The sequence below is a fragment of the Equus caballus genome, chromosome 8 (genome assembly GCF_041296265.1).
Source record: "Equus caballus isolate H_3958 breed thoroughbred chromosome 8, TB-T2T, whole genome shotgun sequence".
In the NCBI taxonomy this organism is placed as follows: domain Eukaryota; kingdom Metazoa; phylum Chordata; class Mammalia; order Perissodactyla; family Equidae; genus Equus; species Equus caballus.
The window spans coordinates 73180137-73201181 of NC_091691.1; the positions used below are offsets into that span (position 1 = coordinate 73180137).

General features: G+C 47.3%; 1 protein-coding gene across 1 annotated transcript in view; it reads left to right on the forward strand.

Annotated features, from left to right (window-relative positions):
• Positions 1–21045, forward strand: part of SLC14A2 (solute carrier family 14 member 2) — a 193554-nt gene that overhangs the window by 170292 nt on the left and 2217 nt on the right. Inside the window, exons 10-18 of the mRNA XM_070275634.1 lie at positions 8541–8663; positions 10860–10942; positions 11665–11824; positions 12549–12738; positions 13102–13230; positions 14113–14305; positions 17260–17407; positions 18021–18155; positions 19246–19295. Coding sequence (XP_070131735.1) covers positions 8541–8663; positions 10860–10942; positions 11665–11824; positions 12549–12738; positions 13102–13230; positions 14113–14305; positions 17260–17407; positions 18021–18155; positions 19246–19295 — 1211 coding nt within the window. The remainder of the gene's footprint in view (positions 1–8540; positions 8664–10859; positions 10943–11664; positions 11825–12548; positions 12739–13101; positions 13231–14112; positions 14306–17259; positions 17408–18020; positions 18156–19245; positions 19296–21045) is intronic.

Below are 21045 nucleotides of genomic sequence, written 5' to 3' on the forward strand. Positions count from 1 at the left end.
AGTCAGCAGAAGTCAGAAGGAGGAAAGATCTGAAAAATTCCACAGAACCAGAAAGACAGCATCTAGTATTGGGATTGTGCAGAAATTTCCATGGAGATGCTGATGGCAATACTGTTCCCCAATCTGTGCCCTGCCTGGAGGGAGAATTAAGGGAGTTTATTGAATTTGGGAGGTAAATTGGTCCCCTGAGGAGACAACACTTAGATGCTTGCTTTAAAGGCAAATACTGGAGCAAGAAGTCTAATGAGAGGAGTAACTGGCAGGTAGTGTCTGAGGGAGGACAGTGAAGCTACTACTAGACAGGTCTTGGCTCTGCCCCTTTAAAGGGCAAACCAGGTTGGGGAACCATGGTAGCTAAAGCCAGCCTTCCTGGGGGAGTTTAGCAAGTAATCTTTCTTTCACCAGAAAGGCCGGGGAGAGTGTGAGCAAAAAAGCATTTGTCTTTCCTCTCCTTCCTTCTCCATGGTACTCTTCCTCAACTGGAAGACGTGCACTGGGCATAGGGTTAGGGAATGCAAAATAAATTTGCAGAAATTCAGCAAGAGAATGGGCTGGAGGGCATGGAGAAGTGAAGGAGTTCAGGTGTAAGGAGAAGTCCAGTGCCTGGAATTGAGGACCAGAGACACCGCCCAAGGAAAGAAGCTTCTTGCAAAATCCTGATGGTCTAGTTTCCTCCAGCTCTGTGCAGGAAATCAAAAGAAGTCCAGGTAAGAGGTCCTGGGGGAAACAAATGAACTAGGTAGACCCCCTAGGCAAGAGGACCATCTGACTTTTCAAAGAAAGAGATAAAAGAAAGGCTGCTCTTTTTCTGTTCCTTTCTTCTGTTGAGCTATGGTGTCTTTGGAAGCCAATCTTGGGGCAGGAAAGCTTACTAAGAACTCCAGAGAGTTTAGACCCTGGAAGCTTAAAGCTGGAAGAGCTGTTAAATAGTTATAGTTCAAACCCCTCACTTTATACATGGGGAAATCACAGCTTGTCTAGGGACCTGTCAAAGTGATAAAAGAGCCTGGACAAAAGTCCAGGTGTCCTAACTCACAACCCTGAGCTCTTCCTGCTCATCTGGTGATGGAACCAGATAAATCTATCAGCCCTCAAAACCCCTTACCACCCTACCTGCCCACTGGAAGAGCCTTCATATTATTTGTCATCCTTTTCACAACTTGGAAACCCACAGCTCTAACACCAGCATGGTTTCCAGGGCAGCACTGTGTTAAGTTGAGCCATGGGAATGCTAATAAGGTAGATTTGAATACCTTCTTCCCAGGATTCATTACCTGCTGCTTCCTGGGTGGAGGCACCTGGTCCAAGCATCTTGGCCTCTCTCCTCAGGTTCTGTACCCCTTCGGCCAACATGCCAATAGAATTAATCCGTCTCAGTATCCACAAACATCTTAACATCCCAGCTTAACAACCTATCTCCCTGGAGCCCCTCTCTTACATAGCCATCTTAGATTACTGTAGACATATTCTGCATAGCTACAGAGAGTGGATGTTTCTGGAAGACAGATAGCTGTGCCATAAGGAACAACATTTCAGGATATTGACGTGATCTGATGAGAGAAGGGACAACCTTGTAAGGTATTTGGTCTCCTCCGAAAGTGGCACCAAAGGATATGAGCCTTGGTGAACTTGCGGAGGGAAGGCTATTCTGAGAGGTTTAGAAGTGCCTGTGGCCAGGCCTCTGCCTGCTATCAACACCCTGGCCTTGATATATCCCTTCTCTCAAACTTGTACAGCATCTACACCCCCCTTTAAAGTTAAAGGGAAAACATAAGTTTACTCTCAAGTGCCAACTCTGACTAATTGGTTTTGGTTTTCTGGAGCATGGTGTTAGGAATTCGGAGGCTGGATTGAAACTTATTGGGAAAGAGTGCTGTGATCAATTGGCTGTGTTTGCCATCGATAATGAGAGAGAGGTGCGGCAGGGAAGAGGATGTGGGGAAAAGGAGCATGGAATGTTGCCATAAGAGAAGAAGGCGGTGTACAATGGCCTAGATCTTTCCTTGACCTTTCATTGGGTGTCACAAATGTAATGATACACAGGTGTGTGGGGCTTTTTTTTTTTTTGGTAACTTGTTACCCCTTTTGGGATATGATATAATTCATAATTTTTTAAATAAAAAAGTCACAAGTCCACTGGTATCATTAGGAAGGCTCCAACTGTCTATAAAACACCTACATTACAGGAGTGAAAAATCAAAACCAGGAGGTCAAAATCCTGGCTCCATAACTGACTAGCTGTGTGGCCTCAAGTAAGCCACTTCTCTCTGGGCCTCGGTTTCCTCCTGCCAGTGCCTAGACTCAAAGGTCACTTGATTATCAAGGGTTGATAATTCCAAGTCCTTTCATTGGGCTGGAAAGTCTTCATTGCATACTTTTCATGTGCATTGTAATTATCAATAGAGAACTCCACCATGGCTCTAACTTCAAAAGCTCTAGTCTAGAGTGCCTTCTGCAAATGAAATAGGAATTCAAAGAATGGAATAATCCATATGGCCAAATACTCAAAAGATGGCTTCACGAAGGAAGTGGAACATAAATCTGACCTTGAAGGGTGTATAGTACTTAGGCAAGAAGAAGAAGGAAGCACAGAGGGCCAGCGATAATGCCAGAGTGCCAAGGCAAGGTGTGTGTTGGGAAGGGAAAGGATGAGCTGGGTGACGAAGCTGGCCGTATTGTGGAACATCTGGGAAGCCAGGCAGAGGAGTTTGAGCATTCTACTCCTGACAATGGGGTGCCATGTAGATTGTTATGTAAGAGAGTGACAGAATGATATGGTCTAGCAGTTGAAACACAGAATGGATTGAAAAGGAAGGATTCAAAATCAGGGATATTGACAATATAGACACACAATTCTGAGGGTGTGGGCTGGAGTGGGAGCAGGCGGGGGAGAGTACAACTCTTTCTGGAGGAATGTCAGTCAGGTGTTACTCCCAGTGCAGATGAGGTGCTCTGCCATTTGCACTCTCTTTAACCTCATTTATAAGATTATCATGTGGTATCCGAGGCTAAATGAGGCACAACTCATTTGTGCTTAGTAATGTCTTCTCCACAGAGTGAGCCAAAGACACCAAAACAAAGCAAAACAAAACACAATCTTGGCAAGTCCATTGGCCAGCTGGTGAGCTGTGTCAAAAAGAAGAGAAAGTTTAAAGGATTCACTGTGGGCATGAGGACTCGCTTATCTCAGGATTACAGTGACCCATACCCCACTTCTTAAAAAATAAAAAAATTGGCTAATTAAGAAGTTGGGGCTTCCAAATAATTTATCTCCAAGTGCTGCCATGGACCTGGCCACCATCTTTTCTCTATCCATCTCTCCTACATCTCACCTTCCAGTCCAGATATATTAGGAAGGCTCAGGAAGACTTTTGAGTTTTTCTTGAATTCCCCGAAGGAAAAGGAGCCATTGCTTAAAGAGAAATGGATTCTAGAATACCTAATTAGGACCTTACATACAAAAGCAGAATTGAATTGATAGACCAAAAATAAATCCCTTGTGGGAAGTGAGGTTTAGAGAAATAAATCTGAGACTAGAAGGCAAGAGACGGAATATACCTGTATAATATCTACTCCTGGCTCTGCCAATAGCGGTGTGGTCTCCGGTAAGTCATTCCATTTCTCTAAGCCTCAGTTTCCCCATCTGTAAAATGAGAGGGCTGAACTGGATAACCTCAAAAGCCTGTTCTCATTCTAACATTCAATGCCTCTGAGAGTTTACAGAATGATCTTTGAAGATGTCAACTAAACACAACTTGACAGAAAAAGATAACACATTTACCACTCATAGGTATCCACATCACACACACTAATAAACATGCACACAGAGTAGCCTGGAAATTACCAATCACAGGAAAGCTCAACTCCAACATGGGGAGACATATACCCAAATTGTGGCCAAAGCGTAATCATGTAGAACTTGAAAAAAAATCATATTATACGCAATGTGTCACTTCAAAAAAGCAATTCTGGCTTGGTAGCTAGGAAATTGCCTTGTGATATGTTGGTGTGTCCACAAACAGTAGGTTGGAGGGATAAGAGACCCAAGGAGCTGGAGAGGGATGACAAATGGGTCTTGAGGGTAGGCTCCAGATGCTCCATTTGTTGGACATATGTTGCTCAAGTGATGTATGGACAGCATTGATCCACCTTCAGGAGACGTTAAAACCTGTTCGAAACCTGAGAAAGACAACTTGTAGAAAGTATATAGACGTGGACCTGTTTGAGTAAAGGTTGGCTTTCAGTAAAATAGACTAGATCATTTTTTTGCTTCTGAAAGATGTCATCTACAGTTTGGTTTGGTTTGGTTAGGTTTCCTTCAAAGAAATTGCAGTAAGCTTCAAAATTGTATTTGGCTCGTGGGTTCCTCTACAAAATCTTTTTTACCCCTGATGTTTGAGCAGTCGGCATTTTCTGTAAGTTAGAAGTCAATAGAGTCATGTGTTTTATGAGACACTACTCTCCAGAAAAAGTGTTTTTGAATATATCACTGGGCTCATGACTGTTCTTCCTTCTCTGAGTCAATGGGAGGAAAGCTTGCTGGATTCTTGCCTATTAAAACACAGACGGTGGCAATCCTGGAGGGCAGGGACCGTGCCCCTCAAATGGTCCTGAACGGCCCCCAGTGTGAAGCTACATGCACTGGGACACTTAATAAGGCTTGTTAGAGAAGGAGAGAGCAGTTCCTACATCAGGCGGGCATGCCGAGGGGTTACTCAGCTGCTAAGGTTTGCCCACAGATTATCAAGGGCAGAACATCCCAGCCCCCGTGCCACGGTGCACGCATAGCCTGGCCGAGGGCACAAGCCCCTTGGCCTGCTAAACAGCCAGCTGGGGCCTGGTGGGGCCAGAGTCCCTGGGCCCGGGCCCTCTGGCCATAAATGACACCATGTGTTTACTGCACCATGCCACACGCACAATTTTCTATGTGTGCCATGATGTTAGGGGGGAAAAAGTTGGAAAGAACACAAAAACATGACTTATCATGAACAAAATTTACTCTTGGGCTATAGAACACCCAGCCCCACCCCTTAGCAGCTTAGGGTTTTCTGGCCACACGGAATGAACCTACGTGATATCTTAGTAACCTAACCAAATCACATCAAGCAAGATCTCCATCTTCAACAGCTTACTTTCTTTTCTCTCATTCACTGAGTGCTTCTAGACACTTTTGCAGGATTTCTGGGTATCTGATTGGTTGGTAATAGATGGCCAAGCATTTTATCACCATCTATAAACATCCCGTCTTTTATTTAAGTGATACTGGAAATAATCACCTCTTACTCTACAACTCAGCTGTTACCCTTGTTAACCTATGAAAGACTATCACCTTTATTTCAATATTTATCAAGCATTTAACATTTACAATGAAATATCTTATTTTTTTAAATGTTTCATACCCTGAAATATCCAATGACTATTTGATTCAGAACTTAAAATCAGTAGTATAATGATCCCTCATTAATTTATTCAACAAATATTTCTGAGCACCTACAGTGTACCAGGCTCATGCTAGGTCCTGGGCGTGCCAAGGCAAACCGGTATAATCCAGGCTGTCAAGGACCCCACCACACTGTGAAGGTGACAGACAAGAACACATAACTGACACTTGGCTAGGTAAGAGTCACTGCAAGTGTAAAATGCCAGATGTGCACTGAAATAAGGAGCCATCCTGCCTGGGACAGAGGGGCACGTTCCATAGAGGGAAGTGGCCTCCCCAGGGAGGTACCTGATATGTGAGCACTGCAAAATTATTTTCTAGGGCATTCTACAAGCATCATCTCATCTTCATAACAATATGAGAAAGAAATGGGAGGTATCTCTCTGAGATATCTGTCATCGTTCTATAGGTTGAGTTTGCAAGGTCAGCCTTACAGGGTCTGTGTATTTCTTTCTGGGAACCATGCCTATAAGGGAGGAAACTGTCAATAAAATTACATGACTTGCCATGCAGAAATTAGTGACTTCTGATTCCCAGCCAGTGTTGTTGTTGTTTTCTTTTTCTCCTACCACACCAATGGAACATCTATTTCTAGAACATTTGATAGATGTGTTCATGATATTCCTGAAATTGCCTTTATCCATTTTGAAAGGCCTGAGAATCCGTCCCAAGGGTAGCACTAAATTGCTATCACCTTAGCTTTAAGTATTTTCACAGCCTCAGGAAATGTGTCACTTTATTCTCCAATCTTCTTCGTGGCATCTGTTCCCAACTTTCATTCTCAACTCTTGGCCAGCACATGCTGAGGGGCTACTCTCCTCCCGGGGGGTCTGCAGCCCAGCACTGCAGTATCACCCACGTGACACCCAGAACCAATACTTTGCCGCCTCTTCAACTCACCCCAAATAAGGACAAAAATGTCTTCAAGGGAAAGAAACTTTTAGTTTTTGTTTTTTGTGGCTGGGACATCAACTCTAACAACACATAGTAAGGTGGGCCCTGCCGCACGTTCCTGGGCTCTGAGCAGGCAGGAGAATGTGGGGTGCTAAAAGTGAAGGGCCAGGGCACGAATGGTGGGCCAGGCCTTCTGCAGCCAACTAGACAGCAGGAGCCCTGGGTGCAACTCCTGTGTGCCACGATCAATGAACTGTGTGTCCTGGGAGAGTTGATTTCTCTGGACATGAGAGGTGGAATGTGATCTTGAAGCTCCAAGCAGTTCTGAGTCTATGATACTAAGGTCAAAATACTGCTCTGCCCAGGGGGTGCCCGGGGTAGCACTTGACATATGAGGAACAAGAAGCAGCGGGCCAGCAGAGGCACCCTTCCAGCATGGCAGATGTGCACTAGGGATTGGCGTTACGGGAGAACACTCTGTTTTGTCAGATGATGCAATGATACCCCCTTGGTCCTTGTCCCCCTGGACAAAAACTGTCTGCAAATGTATCCTAGGGCAGGCTGAGATTTCTAGTGTCTCTGAAGCGTAGGGTCAAGGGGGCTTCTCCAGCCTTGGGAGGTATGGCTCAATGCTGACCCACAGAGAGGATGCTGAAACAGGAGCCTCTTCCCCATCTGGAGCCTAGAGGGAAGGGACATAGACACTTCTTTTGCCTTTCAACCTAAGAGTACAGACAAAACCCCTTTCCCTGCTCATACACGTCCCACACTCTCTGGCTTTTGGTCTTGCTATATTCTGAGCTTTGCTCAAGTCCCTTCTGCACGAGCAATGCGATCTACACCGGTTCTTTCAAACTCTAATGTGCACACAAGTCATCTGGGGATCTTGTTAAAAACACAGATTCCAGTTCGGTCCATCTGGGATAGGACCTGACAGTCCACCTCTCTAACAAGCTCCCTTTGACGTCTGTGAAGCTGGTCCAGGAACCAGATTCTGAGCAGCAAAGATGCAGAGAAAAGAATTGGGGGCTGAGAGGCACATGGTTCGCTGCTTGTAGGATGCTTCTGAAATCTTTCTGAGCCTCGATTTTCCATCTTTTGAAGATAACGATGCACAAATGAGTGAACTAAGAAAGTGTGCAAATGTAATAATAGTGTGAATGTTCTCCACTATTCCAGGTAGCCACTAAATCATCTAATTCCAGAGTGCACTGGAACTCCAAACAGAAAGTGTTAAAACTGCATACCTCGGGGACCACCAAATACTCCAATTAATTGACCTAGGTGGGCATAGGCGCATGCATTTTAAGGAGCCACCAAAGTGATCTGATGCTGTCGGTTCTCAGACCACACTTTGAGAAACCCAGTCCCAAGTGATGAGTGCTCTGCTCTCCCCTGTGTGGAAATTTAAGATAACAAGGTATAGCAGAGGGTTTCTTGTAGCTGATCACAGCTTCAGGACTCTTACTTCCCCTTGGATTGGTGCTTGTCAAACTTAATGTGCACAGAAATCACCCAGGGAATCCTGTTGAAACACACATTCTGATTCTGTCAGTGTGGGTGGAACCTGAGATTCTGCATTTCTAACAAGCTCCCAGATGAGGCTGAGGCTGCTGGCCCAGAGACCTTGAGTAGCAAGAACCTAGATCAGTGGTTCTCAGCCCAAGCTGAACATTAGAGCCATCTTTTAAATGTTACGGGCATTAGAAAATTTTAATTTTTAAAATTGGTCTTGGGTAGGGTTCAAGCATTTTTTAATGCACTCATGTGATTCTAACGTGTAGCCAGCATTGAGGACCCCCACACACACACTCCCTGCCCCAGATGGAGGCCAAGGCAGTGACTGAAGAACAGGAATGGGCAGCCAGCTAGGGTCCACCATGCATGCCAGTCCCAAGTCTGGTTAAGTGGGTCTTAGAGTAGTTCCTTTCCGGTGAAATAAGGCAGCCTGGCTCATCCATCTCTTGACACTGATGGGAGTCTGTGATACGGTTTCTGCAGGAAAAGGGAGTGCAAGTTTTAGCAGGAGAAATAAAGAAGCTGGATGTTTTATGCAGACCCCGATGCAATTGCTACTGCAGCTTCAGACCACACAGCTCTTTCCTTTCCGACTTCCGCCTGTGATTTTTCCCGCACTCTCTGCTTGGCTCTCACAGGGTGCAGGCCAGGGTGGAACACTGACCTGTCTCATTTTGCCCCTGGCCAGGAGGCAGTGGGGAGCAGCCAGCCGCGACGAGCCCAAAGGCTGATGAGGGCTCGGAGGCCATGCTCCCCAAGCCCAGGAGCGTGTTCCACATCGAGTCATCATCCATTCAGAGGAGGAGCAAAGGTGTGCACTTCCTCCCCGTCTCTCTCGGGTCCTTGATTTACTCATGTCTAAAATGGGGACAATGGCAGTACCTACTTCACAGAGTGGTGGGGATACCCATGAAGCTCAGGCTCATTCTTATCACACCTGACCTCTGACCACAGCCACAGGTCCCAGTGTCTAGACTCTCCCTGGGTGGAGGGAGACTGGAGCCAGGACAGGCCATGGGCTGTGTAGGTCTAGGCCAGCAGGTCTCAAACTTGGCAGCACATTGGAATCACCTGCATCCCATTCCTGGAGACTCTAATCTAATTCTTCTGGGAAGAAACCTGGGTGGGCATAAGGACCTTTAAAACTCTCCATGAAATTCTAATTTGCTTCCAAGTCACAAACCACTGGTCTTGGAGGCAGAGATGAGAAGTTCCCACCTACAGCAGAGGTGGACATGTCAAGACCAAGGGGACAGTTGGAGAGCCATGGAGAGGAGGGGACTCCCAAAGGCCAAGAAGGGAGTTGAGAAGGCAGCCAAAGCTGAGCAGGTGGGGAAGCCAGAAACTTGCTTGGATTTGGAAGCTGAGCACATCCTGTGGCAAACAGGGAGGAGCCGGGGCAGGGGTCTCCCCAACCAGCTGCAAGGCTGGAGCAGCCTCGTGAAAAGCCAGGGCAGAGGAGCAATCTAATTCTGCCCCCAGACTCCAGAGAGGAGAGCCAACTTGCCCAGAGTCACACAGCTGGCAGTGGGCACTGCAGGGGATAAAACTGATCCCCGAGTTAGTGTCCTTTTTACAACAGCACTTGCTTCCCTGAAGACGCATTAGTGACTTGATTCCTTCAGTTCCTCTGAGCCTCGTCATTTCGTACCAAAAGCAGTCAACCCGGTGAAACGGGCCTCATGCAAGGTGGAGATAACTCAAGGGCAAATCTAGTCCTGGAGTTTGTCTTTGACAGAGGCCCCTGGGCGTGGTGAGGAAGAGAGCATGATTTGCCTCAAAAGGTTAACAGTCTCCTCCAAACATGCTGTTATGACAGTGATTGGGGGCTGGGATGGGGGAGGGCAGAGTAGAGAGCCCCATGCAAAGGAGCCTGGTGTGGAGGTTAGTTGGAATTGCTGAAGAGCTGGCAGGCAGAGAGGAGCTTCAGACATAGGCACCCGGTCTATCAGGATATCACACACCAGCCTCGAACTCTAGAGGAATCGTCTTTGCTTCCTAGTCTTCCTTTCAAAGCTTCCAAAATGTATTTGTTCTCCTGCATAGTGTAACTTCCCAACCACAGTGGCGCTTGCAGTCCATGCTTCTTCAAAAGCGGGAACACAGTGCCTTTGATGCATCCTTTCCAGTGCTTATGTACCATAAAATGCATGAATGCAAACTGGGAACGGCCAATTCAGGCTGAACCTTCAGGACTTCAGCACCAGCCTGACATTCTCACATTGACCACAAGAGGGAACCAGAGCATCAAGACCGAAACCTCCAAGGGCTCTCACTTTTACGTTGCATAAAACTGTACTGAAATTGTTCACCTTTAAAAGTAAACTATCCGGTAATAATGAAAAATATGTTTAGAGCCACGTTACAATAGTTTTTTAGAATTACAAAAACATGCCAAAATCTGTCTTAAGTAACGACACGGATATCACTTGTCTTACTCCAACCAGGGGCTGCTACTAAAATACCTAACATTCAAGAGACAAACATCCAAAAAAGAGACCAAAGCAGCCTGAAATCATCCAGATGGAAAGAGTCATAGTCAAACGCAAACAGGCCTTGCCCAGCTCAGTCGCTTAATACTTTACAAGCAGTAGGGTCCAAGCTCTTTTCTTTGCATACCTACCAGTTCTCTGAGAACTTGGAGAAAGAACCTTGAATTCAGGGATCATGGACAAGTCACTGCTTCCTCATCTGAAAAATATAGGGGTTGGGCTAAATCAGAGCTTCTTACCTCAGGTCAGTCAAGTTTCTGAACTCTCTAAGTTCTTGTAAAATGTCCTGTTTACATGAGGATGTGCACTTTTTTCCCCAAAGAGAGAGCCCAAATGGATTTGTGATGAGTAAAAGAAAAAGAGAGCCTTCAAGCCACAGGATGCCATGGTTCTGTGCTTCCTCAAGTGGTAAAGGAAATACTGAATATTCCAACAATAGCCTTGCAAGAAATTTGCTGCTAAGGTGCCCAGGTAGAGGTGTCCTCATTGATGATGTTCTTTTCTTCCACCTCCAGTGTTTGAAAAAGACGAGCACCAGGAGAGACAAACCAAAGACCCTTTTCCCTGTCAGTACCAGAAGCCCACGTTGGAGCTGCTGGTGAGTACTGAGCGGCCCAAAGCAGGGCAGCGCCCCCGAGTCATGAAGCCCGAGCAGATTAGAAGCTGAGTCTGGAAAAGACATCCACTGATTTAGGCAAACTCTTCTTGAATTCATACTTCCAGAAACAGAATTACGTGGGATAAAAATGTCCATTTTTCACAGTTAACTTTATAAAGTTTCATTTTCCTTTTATTTGAACTATTTATTATCTGTCTTCCTCTGAATCCCACATTCAAGCATTTAGGAGATGCGCTTATTTTCAAAAACAGAATCTTTGCATGTTTAATTTTATGCACAGATAAATTTTAAACACTAGACATGCTGGGGAGGGGGGGGTAATTTCTTCAGAAACGAGTGTGGTACAGTGGAAGTAATGGTTTGAAAAAAGAATCCAAAGATCTGTGGTTAAATCTCAATTCTACTATTTGACCTTGACCTTTGCAAATGAGACCCTCTCCATCCTTGCCTGAGCTTTCATCTGCAGGATGAGGATAAAGATATTGCCTTGTTTACTGCAAGGTTGTTGCCCAAATTAAATGAGGTAACATGTCCAACTAAAGATATTGTAGTCTTTAGAAACACAGAGATGAGTAAATAGCAATTTCACTAAATACCAAATGAAAATCTTAGCTTGGTCCCTGAGCGAGCACAAACGTCACTTCTCAGTGTGAGAAGCACAGAATGTGGGAGGTTCTTGCCTGTCTCTTGTCCCGGGACAGGATCTGGACACCATGGAGGAGAGCTCTGAAATAAAGGTGGAAACGGACACTTCCAAGACCTCCTGGATTCGGAGTTCCATGGTTGCGAGTGGGAAAAGGATCAGCAAAGCCTTCAGTTACATCACAGGAGAGATGAAGGAGTGCGGAGAAGGACTTAAAGGTAGAGGTCCCGTGAGAGCAGCCCCTGACCCCCTAGAAAGGTCACATCCCATTGTCCCTCAGGAAACACATTGCCAGAGTTCTCTGCAGACCAGACTGAATTCTGCTTCAATGGTCTTTCAAAGATAGGAGTTTCGCTGTTAAGACAGACATACAGTCTCTTGGGATGTAAATATGATATGTGTAAGTGTGTGGGCTCTCGTTTCTGAACGTAACAGTTTGCTTTCTCAAAAATCCATCAGAGCGTTGCAGTCAGGCATTTTAGCCCTGGAATTCTAGAGCCAGTGTTCTAGAAAAGAATGCCTGCCTGTGAATGGCTTGTGGGAGAACTGAGTCTACTATTCTGGGAAATTCTCTTTAGCAATCTCTCCAGAGCTCAGGTCATGGGTGTGAATGCCCTCTACACAGCAAGAGGGTTTTCTTTCTGGATCCACCTTCTAGAAAATTCACGCCACTCTCATGAGGGCACAGACAGCTCAGGTTTGAAAAACAACCTAAAGACCACAACGAGCTGGCAATGGATCTGAAGAGTTTTCTGGGCAGTCAAATGCCCTCTCAGTTCTTGGTTTACCCTCTTCTGTGGCAGGTGGCAGCAGGGGGCTGGCTTCCTGCAAAACCACCTCGGATGTGGACATTCCCTCACACCTCAGGCCGGCCCACAGGGGCATCACCTGGGGCCATTGCCCCTGAGCACTGACTGACTCCCTGCCCCCGCTCCCTTTCAGACAAATCCCCAGTGTTCCAGTTCCTCGACTGGGTCCTCCGGGGCACATCCCAGGTGATGTTTGTGAACAACCCCCTCAGCGGCATCCTCATCGTCCTCGGCCTCTTCATCCAGAACCCCTGGTGGGCCATCTCGGGCTGCTTGGGCACTGTTGTGTCCACTTTGACAGCCCTCATCCTGAGTCAGGACAAGTAAGTGCCAGGAGACCCAGCGTCTGAGTGTGAGGCCAGAGGTCACTCCCTGTGAGGACCCATCGCCACCTTCCCAATCCTCTCCCTGCTTGGCTCCCACCTCAGAAACTCCTCCAAATAAGGACACATAACTAAAAGCAACCATTCCCTAATTATTTTGTAATAGCTCCATATTGTCTCCGGGAATATGACAGGTTGACGTCTTTGCTCCCCATGCCCAGAGGGGCCATCTGTTTGAAGGTGTGTGTAGTCAGGACCCTGTTGAGAAAAGTCTGACTCAGAAGGAAAATCAAGAAGGCAGCGCCCCTGCATTAGGCCAAGGGGAAGCCCCCACTTCACCAGCCCACCCGCCTCTCCCCCCAGGTCAGCCATCGCGGCAGGACTTCATGGCTACAACGGGGTGCTGGTGGGGCTGCTGATGGCTGTGTTCTCAGACAAAGGCGACTATTACTGGTGGCTTTTGCTCCCCGTCATCATTATGTCCATGTCGTGGTAAGTTTGCTTCTGAGGCTGTGGGTGCAGATCAAGGGCTGCCAATCTTTCTATCCCAGCTCCATGGCTGTCTGTCTAAACTCGAATTTAAGGGGGCATTTACTTAGCTTGCACAACAGAAATATCCACTGGAAATAATTACTCAGGTTATACAGTGACAGCACCATGCCAGGTGATATATATACTGTATCTCGTTACCTACCATCCTTGACTCTTCATTTTTAACATCTGAAAGGGTTTCTGGTCCTACCCTGCTGGAGCACAGGGACAGACATGGAGGCCCACATAGGTTAAGAGCCACACCACGGGGTCATATGGGTTTCTGGAAATCTCATTCCTCCTGCCCCCCGGTCCCAGCTTTTCCTTGTCCTTGGGACCCCTGACCAGACCAGGACAACCTCCCAGTGTAGGCTGAAGGCCCAGCCACCGGGCAGAGCCCTCAGCGTGCCAGGGCCCCGCTCCTCCCTCACCTCCAGACATTGTGGGGCGCCCTGGCCGTGAGGCTCGGGGCTCTCGGCTTGCTCAACAAACACTTGTTGAATGAATGGATGTGACTCCCTCCCCATCACTCCCCCAACCTGTCCTCTCTCCTCATGCCTGGGGATGAAGCTATATGACTCTTCAAGGGAGTTCTGACTCCCTGCCTTACAACTCCCCCCAGAAAGCCCGCCTTCTGAAGTTCTGAGCCTGGGCATTGACCCTGTCGCCGTGCTGGGCACAGGCGGGAGAGCCAGAGAAAGACCTGCTCAGGCCAGGCAGGCTCGGAGAGGGTGCCCGGTGGGCCACTTTTCCCCAGGAGGGTACAGGGAACCCCCTGTTCCCACTCAGTCTAGTGTCAGGGCCAGGGGGCTCTTAAACAACATCTCTGTGCTTCTGCCTCAGCCCCATCCTCTCCAGTGCCCTGGGCACCATCTTCAGCAAGTGGGACCTCCCGGTCTTCACACTGCCCTTCAACATCGCTGTGACCCTATACCTGGCGGCCACAGGCCACTACAACCTCTTCTTCCCCACGACACTGCTGCAGCCTGCATCCTCCGTGCCCAACATCACCTGGTCGGAGGTCCAGGTGCCCTTGGTAGGTATCATGGAAGGTGGAAGGGCAGCGTCTGTCCAAACTCCATGTTTTAAGGTGGCATTTATTTATTTTGCACATCAGAAACACCCAAGAGTAATAACTACTAACTATTATATAGTGCAAGGAACTCTATGCACAGCACCACGTGAACCACCATCCTTTTCTCTTTCTAAGAGCTAAAAGGGCCATTTCTGGTCCCCTCATCATAGCACAGAGGAAGAAACCGAGGCCAGGTTGAGAAATGTTCCTGAGGTCACAGAGCCATCAGCGGAGAGCAAAATTAAGCCTAAAACTCCAGCTTCCTGACTTCTAACCTGGGTTCTTTCTCTTTTCCTTCTTTTTTTAAAGTCTTTTTGATGCTTTCTTCCAGTTTCAATCCAGTTTATGCTGTGTATTTTCTTTCATTCAGTCTCACTAAAGCATTAAAGACACACACATCACACTACCATCTCCTGGCTTGAGAAGTCTCTGCTCCAACCTCCATAGCTTTCCATTCCCCTGGCTGAGGCATGCTCACACTTTAAAGCACAGGTGTTCCTCCATTAAGAAATACATATATGACAGAGCTTTTAAAGTTTTTTACAAGTATTCTGTATAGAATGCTGGCCTCTGGAAATCTGCCAAGATACTTAATAAGAAGCTAGACTAAAAGCATTAAACCGGCATGGAGAAACGTGCCCATTAGCTGTCTTATCTAAGGGGACACGTTCTCTCTGAGGCCCTCCTCCTTTCCGTTACACTGAACGACCCCACGGGCCTCACTCTGAAACTTCATTATCGACGATTCATCATCTAACCACAAAGCCACTTGGGCTTATTGAAGGAACTTTCAGAAATAATGATGCCCGGTTTCTCTCAGCATTGCGTAGTATGCAACAGCATGGCAGAGTAGAAAGAGGCCTGCATTTGACTAAGAAGCATTACTATTTAGGAAGAGAAATATTGGCGTTAGCCCCTTCCTTGTTGATTTATGTGTGTGTGTGAGGACCTGGAAGAGCCAGAGGCAAGAAGAGGGGCCGCATTGGCAGTTCAGCTCCTTAGGGCTCCCTTTCACGGTATTTATCCAATCAATATCTTTCAAAGGCAAAATTGCTCTAATTGGTACACTATGGGGAGATGATATTAGAAAAGGCAAGTTTAAGATGTTTTGCATTCTCCATGCTACATTTTCCATTGAAAAGTTATCTAGGAATTTTGTAGAAATTAAAAAAAAATTGGAGAATCCTGTACAAATATTTCAGCACCCAGAGTTTCAGGAAAGAAAAATTCAACTTCTGGTGGTTGTCCTTTAAGAAATAATTTTCTGGCTAATTGAATGGATTATGGTAATGATTAATAAGTTTTGTCTTTTTGACCATCGTAATTAGAGCTTTAAGTTTGGGGGAAACAGGTGGTAACTGTCAGAGAGAGGGTCAAAAAATCTCAACAATTTTGAGTCTCCGTGTGTTCCTCTGCCGTTGTGGTCACTGAAGGGCCCCCCTTGGAGGACGGGGCCAGCAGGGGACTAACTTACTGAGCACCACTGCCTCTATATAAAACTCACTCGCTGGGGTTGGCCCAGTGGTGTAGTGGTTGGGTTCGCGTGATCCGCTTTGGCGGCCCAGGGTTCACAGGTTCGGATCCTGGGCATGGACCTACACACCATTCATCATGCCATGCTGTGGCAGCGTCCCACATGCAAAAATGGAGGAAGATTGGCGCAGATGTTAGCTCAGTGACAATCTTCCTCAAGCAAAAAGAGGAAGATTGGCAATAGATGTTGGCTCAGGGCCAATCTCCCTCACCGGAAAAAAAAAAAAAAAAAACTCACTCACCTGTCCTATCTTTCCCCCACATGGTGACACCAGAGTGCCCATCCTGTTCTCTGTCCTGGGGTCACAAGAGACTGAGCCCAGAGGGTTAGCCCACTAGACCCACCCACCAGCTTCTATAGGGTCCTCCTGGCCCGCACACTCTCACCACAGCGTGAGGGCCCTTGAGCTCCAGGATCTCCTTCCCTTGACACCCTCAGGGAACCGAGTCCTCTCAGAGGATGTGGGCTGAGAGGAGAACTGCCTTATCCTAATATATGCACACACTGGCCCCAGGACTCTGCTTCTCCTCAGCTTTCTGCCCAAAGGGTGAGACGACCCCAGTGCATCCCAGGACCACCCAGAGCTGCCTCCCTGGAGCAGTTTCCTAGCTCAAGGGCCTCTGGCCAGGCTTCCAAACCACAGGGCCCAACCCCAGTCACGGGGGAAGCCTGCACGCGCAGGATCCTTTTCCCAAACTCCAGAGCACGCGTGCAAGTGCCCACAGGACATTGGACCCTGGCTCCTCACCGCCTTCTTCTCTCATGGTCAGGCCGCTGCTCCTGAGATGCATGGAGGCCTGGCTCAGGCCGTGCTCATCCATCAGTCACCATTTGCTGGGTTTATCCACCAAAAGGCAGATGTGATGATGACACCACCTTTTCAGGGGCTTTTCTGCAGATTCTAGTTCAATTGCTCAACCAGACCGGACTCACATGACCACAGCCCAGACACGTTGTTCTTGCAAATGCAAAGGACCATGCCTCCATCTGATATTTAGCCTCCCAGTTATCTTTTCAGCCTTTCAAAAGATGTTACAAGAACGTTTTCAAAGCCCAACTTTGGTCAGACATCTATTACTTTCCTAACGAATAACACCCTCATTTGAAGAGTTTTCAGTTTCTCTTCACTGGGGGTTTCGTGCCTCACATTCACGCTTCCAATAAAGGAAACTTAACAGCCCAAGCCCTTAGGGTTCTAAGAACTCAAGATTAAAACAATAAAGCTTGTCTACCTTTTAGAGTCAACTTATTTGAATAAAAATATCTTGGAAACCGGTAGCAAAATGTTAGCGTGGACCGGTTGGCACCACATCGTTTCCAGTCAAGGTTCAAGTTGTCTCTCTTGCCTTTATAATCACGTGTGATCCTGTTGTACCTACAGCTTTTGCGAGCCATCCCTGTTGGAATCGGCCAAGTGTATGGCTGCGATAACCCCTGGACTGGAGGCATTTTCCTCTTAGCTTTGCTCATATCTTCACCTCTTATTTGCTTGCACGCTGCAGTCGGATCCACCATAGGGATGTTAGCAGGTTAGTGTCATCACTGCTCCCTTATTAATGAGCCGTAAGGATGTTAGTGCCTGGGGCCAGCTCCAAAGAAAATATCGTCCTGTGTCTTCAATGCTCCACCTGCTTATTCCTGTAAACTTTCCCTCCTTCCCTTGTACCGTGTTTTTCCATTTTTGATGCCAGTGCCCTCAGGCTCCCCTGAGCAAAAGCAGTCCTGAAGACAGGCTTTGATATTAGTCATTTACACTTTAGTATAAATTTAAAGTTGAGGAGGGGTTTCTTCTATGCATGTTTGTATTTTGAGTCTCATCTCTAATCGTGATAAGAAGGATTTGGTCTCCATTAGAGAACATTAAGATATCCATGAAGAAGGAGAGGTCCTCCTTATCTAACAGGGGAAAGACCTTCCCTGGACCGTTTAAATCAGACTTCAGATACCTTACTCAAAGGGTCTCTTCTACCCATAACAGCTTAGCCCCTAACATTCATGTGGCTCTGTGGCCATTTGATTCCTTCAGGTGTTTTTTCACTGAATTGAATCAGAAGTGCTCTAGTATAAACACCTAACAGGGTAACTAGTCTGGGCTTTGAGGACCGGGGCGGGTTTCAGCGCTGACGCCTGCCTCTCTCGCAGCGCTCGCTATCGCCACGCCTTTCGACTCCATCTACTTCGGCCTGTGCGGCTTCAACAGCACGCTGGCCTGCATCGCCATCGGAGGCATGTTCTACGTCATCACCTGGCAGACGCACCTCCTCGCCATCGCCTGCGGTAGGTGCTGCCCGCGGAATTCTCGTCCTGCCTCGGGTGATGCCGGTGTCTGTCCCCGCAAGGACAACCATCCTGAGAAAATTCTGCTGATCCTCCAAAGACAAATATGAGGAATTGCTTGCTTTATAAAAGGGCTTTTATTTAAAACTGTTCTGAATGGTTGTTTAGTGATTAGTACATTAAAAACCATTTTTAAGTGTTCGGCCACATGAAACAGATCTTTTAGATGGTGGTTGGTTGGTGTTCGTGGGCTGTCTCTGTGATTGCTAATTTCCCCGTGATTGAAACTAACTGGTAGAGTAACCCTCATGCAAATTGATCTTTATATCTGGAATTGGGCGATTTACATCAGATGTCCCAATTAACCTTAAGCACCCAGACATTGACCATAGGCCCTTCAAATAGTACTTACGTTGAAGGAATGCTGAGAGATGCTGGGACTACCACCAGCTGTGCGCTCAGTAACTCTCTAATAAAAGCTTGCAGTTGTTAATATGCTGGGGACAGTCAGGCTGCTTTCAGTTGAGAAATTGAGGGTTCAGAAGCAAAGCCCACTTACACTGGCCCGTTTTCACAGAACCTCCAGGCTGCACTTGGCTCTTCCCAGGGGCCAGCCTGATCAGTGCCTTCCGCACGCAGAGCCTAGAAGACCAGGCAGTAGGCATCTTTGGTCTTCCTCAAGCATACAGAACATTGCTCCTCCCTGGAAACTCATATTATGTTAATAAGTTGTGATGAAATATTCCAGCGGGGGGTCTGGGATTCACTTGCCTTGGCTGTATAGTAAAATTTTCATTTATGGTTTATGCTGCTAAATGTTCCTTTGCTAGAATGCAAGGTGGTGGGACCCAAGAGAACTGTTACCACTCGATTCTGGCCCTTTTTAACTGAGTTCATCTGCTGCCTTAGCTGTGCCGGCATTTGCATGGAATGTCACACTTTCCAAAACTGCCAAGCAATGGAAACATATTTCAATTTTTTTTTAAATCTAAGAGATAGCGTTTCTGGCATAAAATCTCTGGGGAGAGAAGTTGTAGATGAAGATTGAGATGCTGTTAGTCACTGGGCTGTTTCTTGGTTCTTTTTCCAGCACTGTTTGCAGCCTACCTGGGTGCTGCCCTGGCCAACATGCTATCTGTGGTGAGTCAACATGGGCTAAGAACATTCCACAGCACCCTTCCTGGTGTTCTCTCAGCTCCCCGAAGCCGACACATACCCCTCCTCCAGGAAGCCTTCCCCGATTCACCCCTCTTGTCTCAAATCACACTTCTCACCTCAGCACCCACTAGACTGAAGGAGCTGGGACTCAAACATTTAAATGTCAACTGTTGGTCAATCAAATCTCATTCTCAGTGGGCAAATGGCGCTCCTCATAGAAAGACAATTTGAAGAGCATTACCTTGTAAATCAAACTCCTGTCAACTGTATCATCCTCTAGAACTAGTTTTAAGTCTTTATTATTTACTATTTTTTGTATGTTTATAGATTGTCTGCCCAACAAGCTTGTGGGCAGGTGTACATCTTCGTTTGTCCCATAGCAAGTAGCACAGAGTCAGGAGTCACGAGGGAAGGCTCCAGGGAAGACAGGGAGCTAAGCCCCAGCTGTGCCAGAGGGAAGCCAGAGCTGGCGGCTGTGGGCATGTGCAGTAGTCGGAGAACTCCTTCTTTGTCTGAGCCCCAGTGTGGGGTGGGTTGTAAGGTCGGAAGGAGCTGTATGGCCACTCCCAGCCCCCCACATACACTGAGAGGGGCCCAGGCCCCAGCAAAGAGCACTCAGGGCTCAGCCTGCAGCCCATGCCTCCCCTTGGAGATGGGTTCAAGGGCACATCTCATACTCACATAGGCAGCCAGGAAAAGTCCCGCTGGTCTGGCAGGTGCGGATGGAGTCGGGCCTTCAACTCACCGCAGTCTAAATCCCTCCTTCACTCCTAGTGAAATTGAACAGTTTAGACTTAGCGTAGGAAGGAATTTTCTAAGCAATAGAATTGGCATCCCCTGATGCCATCAGGTGTCCCCCGATGGACCAAGTCGCTCCTCTGGGCCCCATCACATTTTGCACGTGCATCTGCTGCAACACTTATCATACAATATTGTAATGAGTCTAGGACACGTCGGTCCTCTTCCACCTTCAGCCCACCTTCAGAACAGGGGCCCAGTTGTATTCTTATCTTTATCTCTAGTACCTATTACAGCATCCAGCACATAGGAGGTGCTCAAGAAATGCTAAATGAATGAAACCCTAAGGCAATGAGCACCCCCTCCCCTACCATGGGGAATATTAGAGCTGGGGCTGAACAGCCCCATCAGAAGCACTGCCAGGAGACAAGAGTATGCAGCATGGCTGCTGTGGCTCCTGTCTGCCCTGGGCTTTCCCATCTCTTCTTGCACCCATCCTCTCACCCAGTCATCCAGCCGATCAATACGTGTCGCGTGCCTTCCTTCGACAAGGTCCTGGAAGGGCTATGAAACAGGAGGCTTTGGTTCCTGATCACAGGCATTCACAGGGTGACCGGCCCTTTCCTCTGTGCACAGAGAAGTTACAGGTTATACCACTCAAGTTACACATTTTTCAAACCAAATTAAGTTTGCTTTCTGTGTGCCTACTATGTTTAAGACACTGTGCTGGCCACTCTCAGGGAGACGAAAAGTACAGGCTCTTAACTCACTCTGAAGGAATTTCCAATCTCCTTGAGGAACAGGATATAAAAATGTTGACTGATGCCTGTGAGACCATCCCAGCTGTCCACAGAAGACAGCACTTAGGGGCTGCACTCTTTCGCTTTCTGACTGGCACACGTGTGTGCAGCCCCATGTCTTCAACAATGCCACCCTCTACTTGACGATGATGACCACGTACTGAGGACCATTGACTGAGCACTCAGCACTCAGT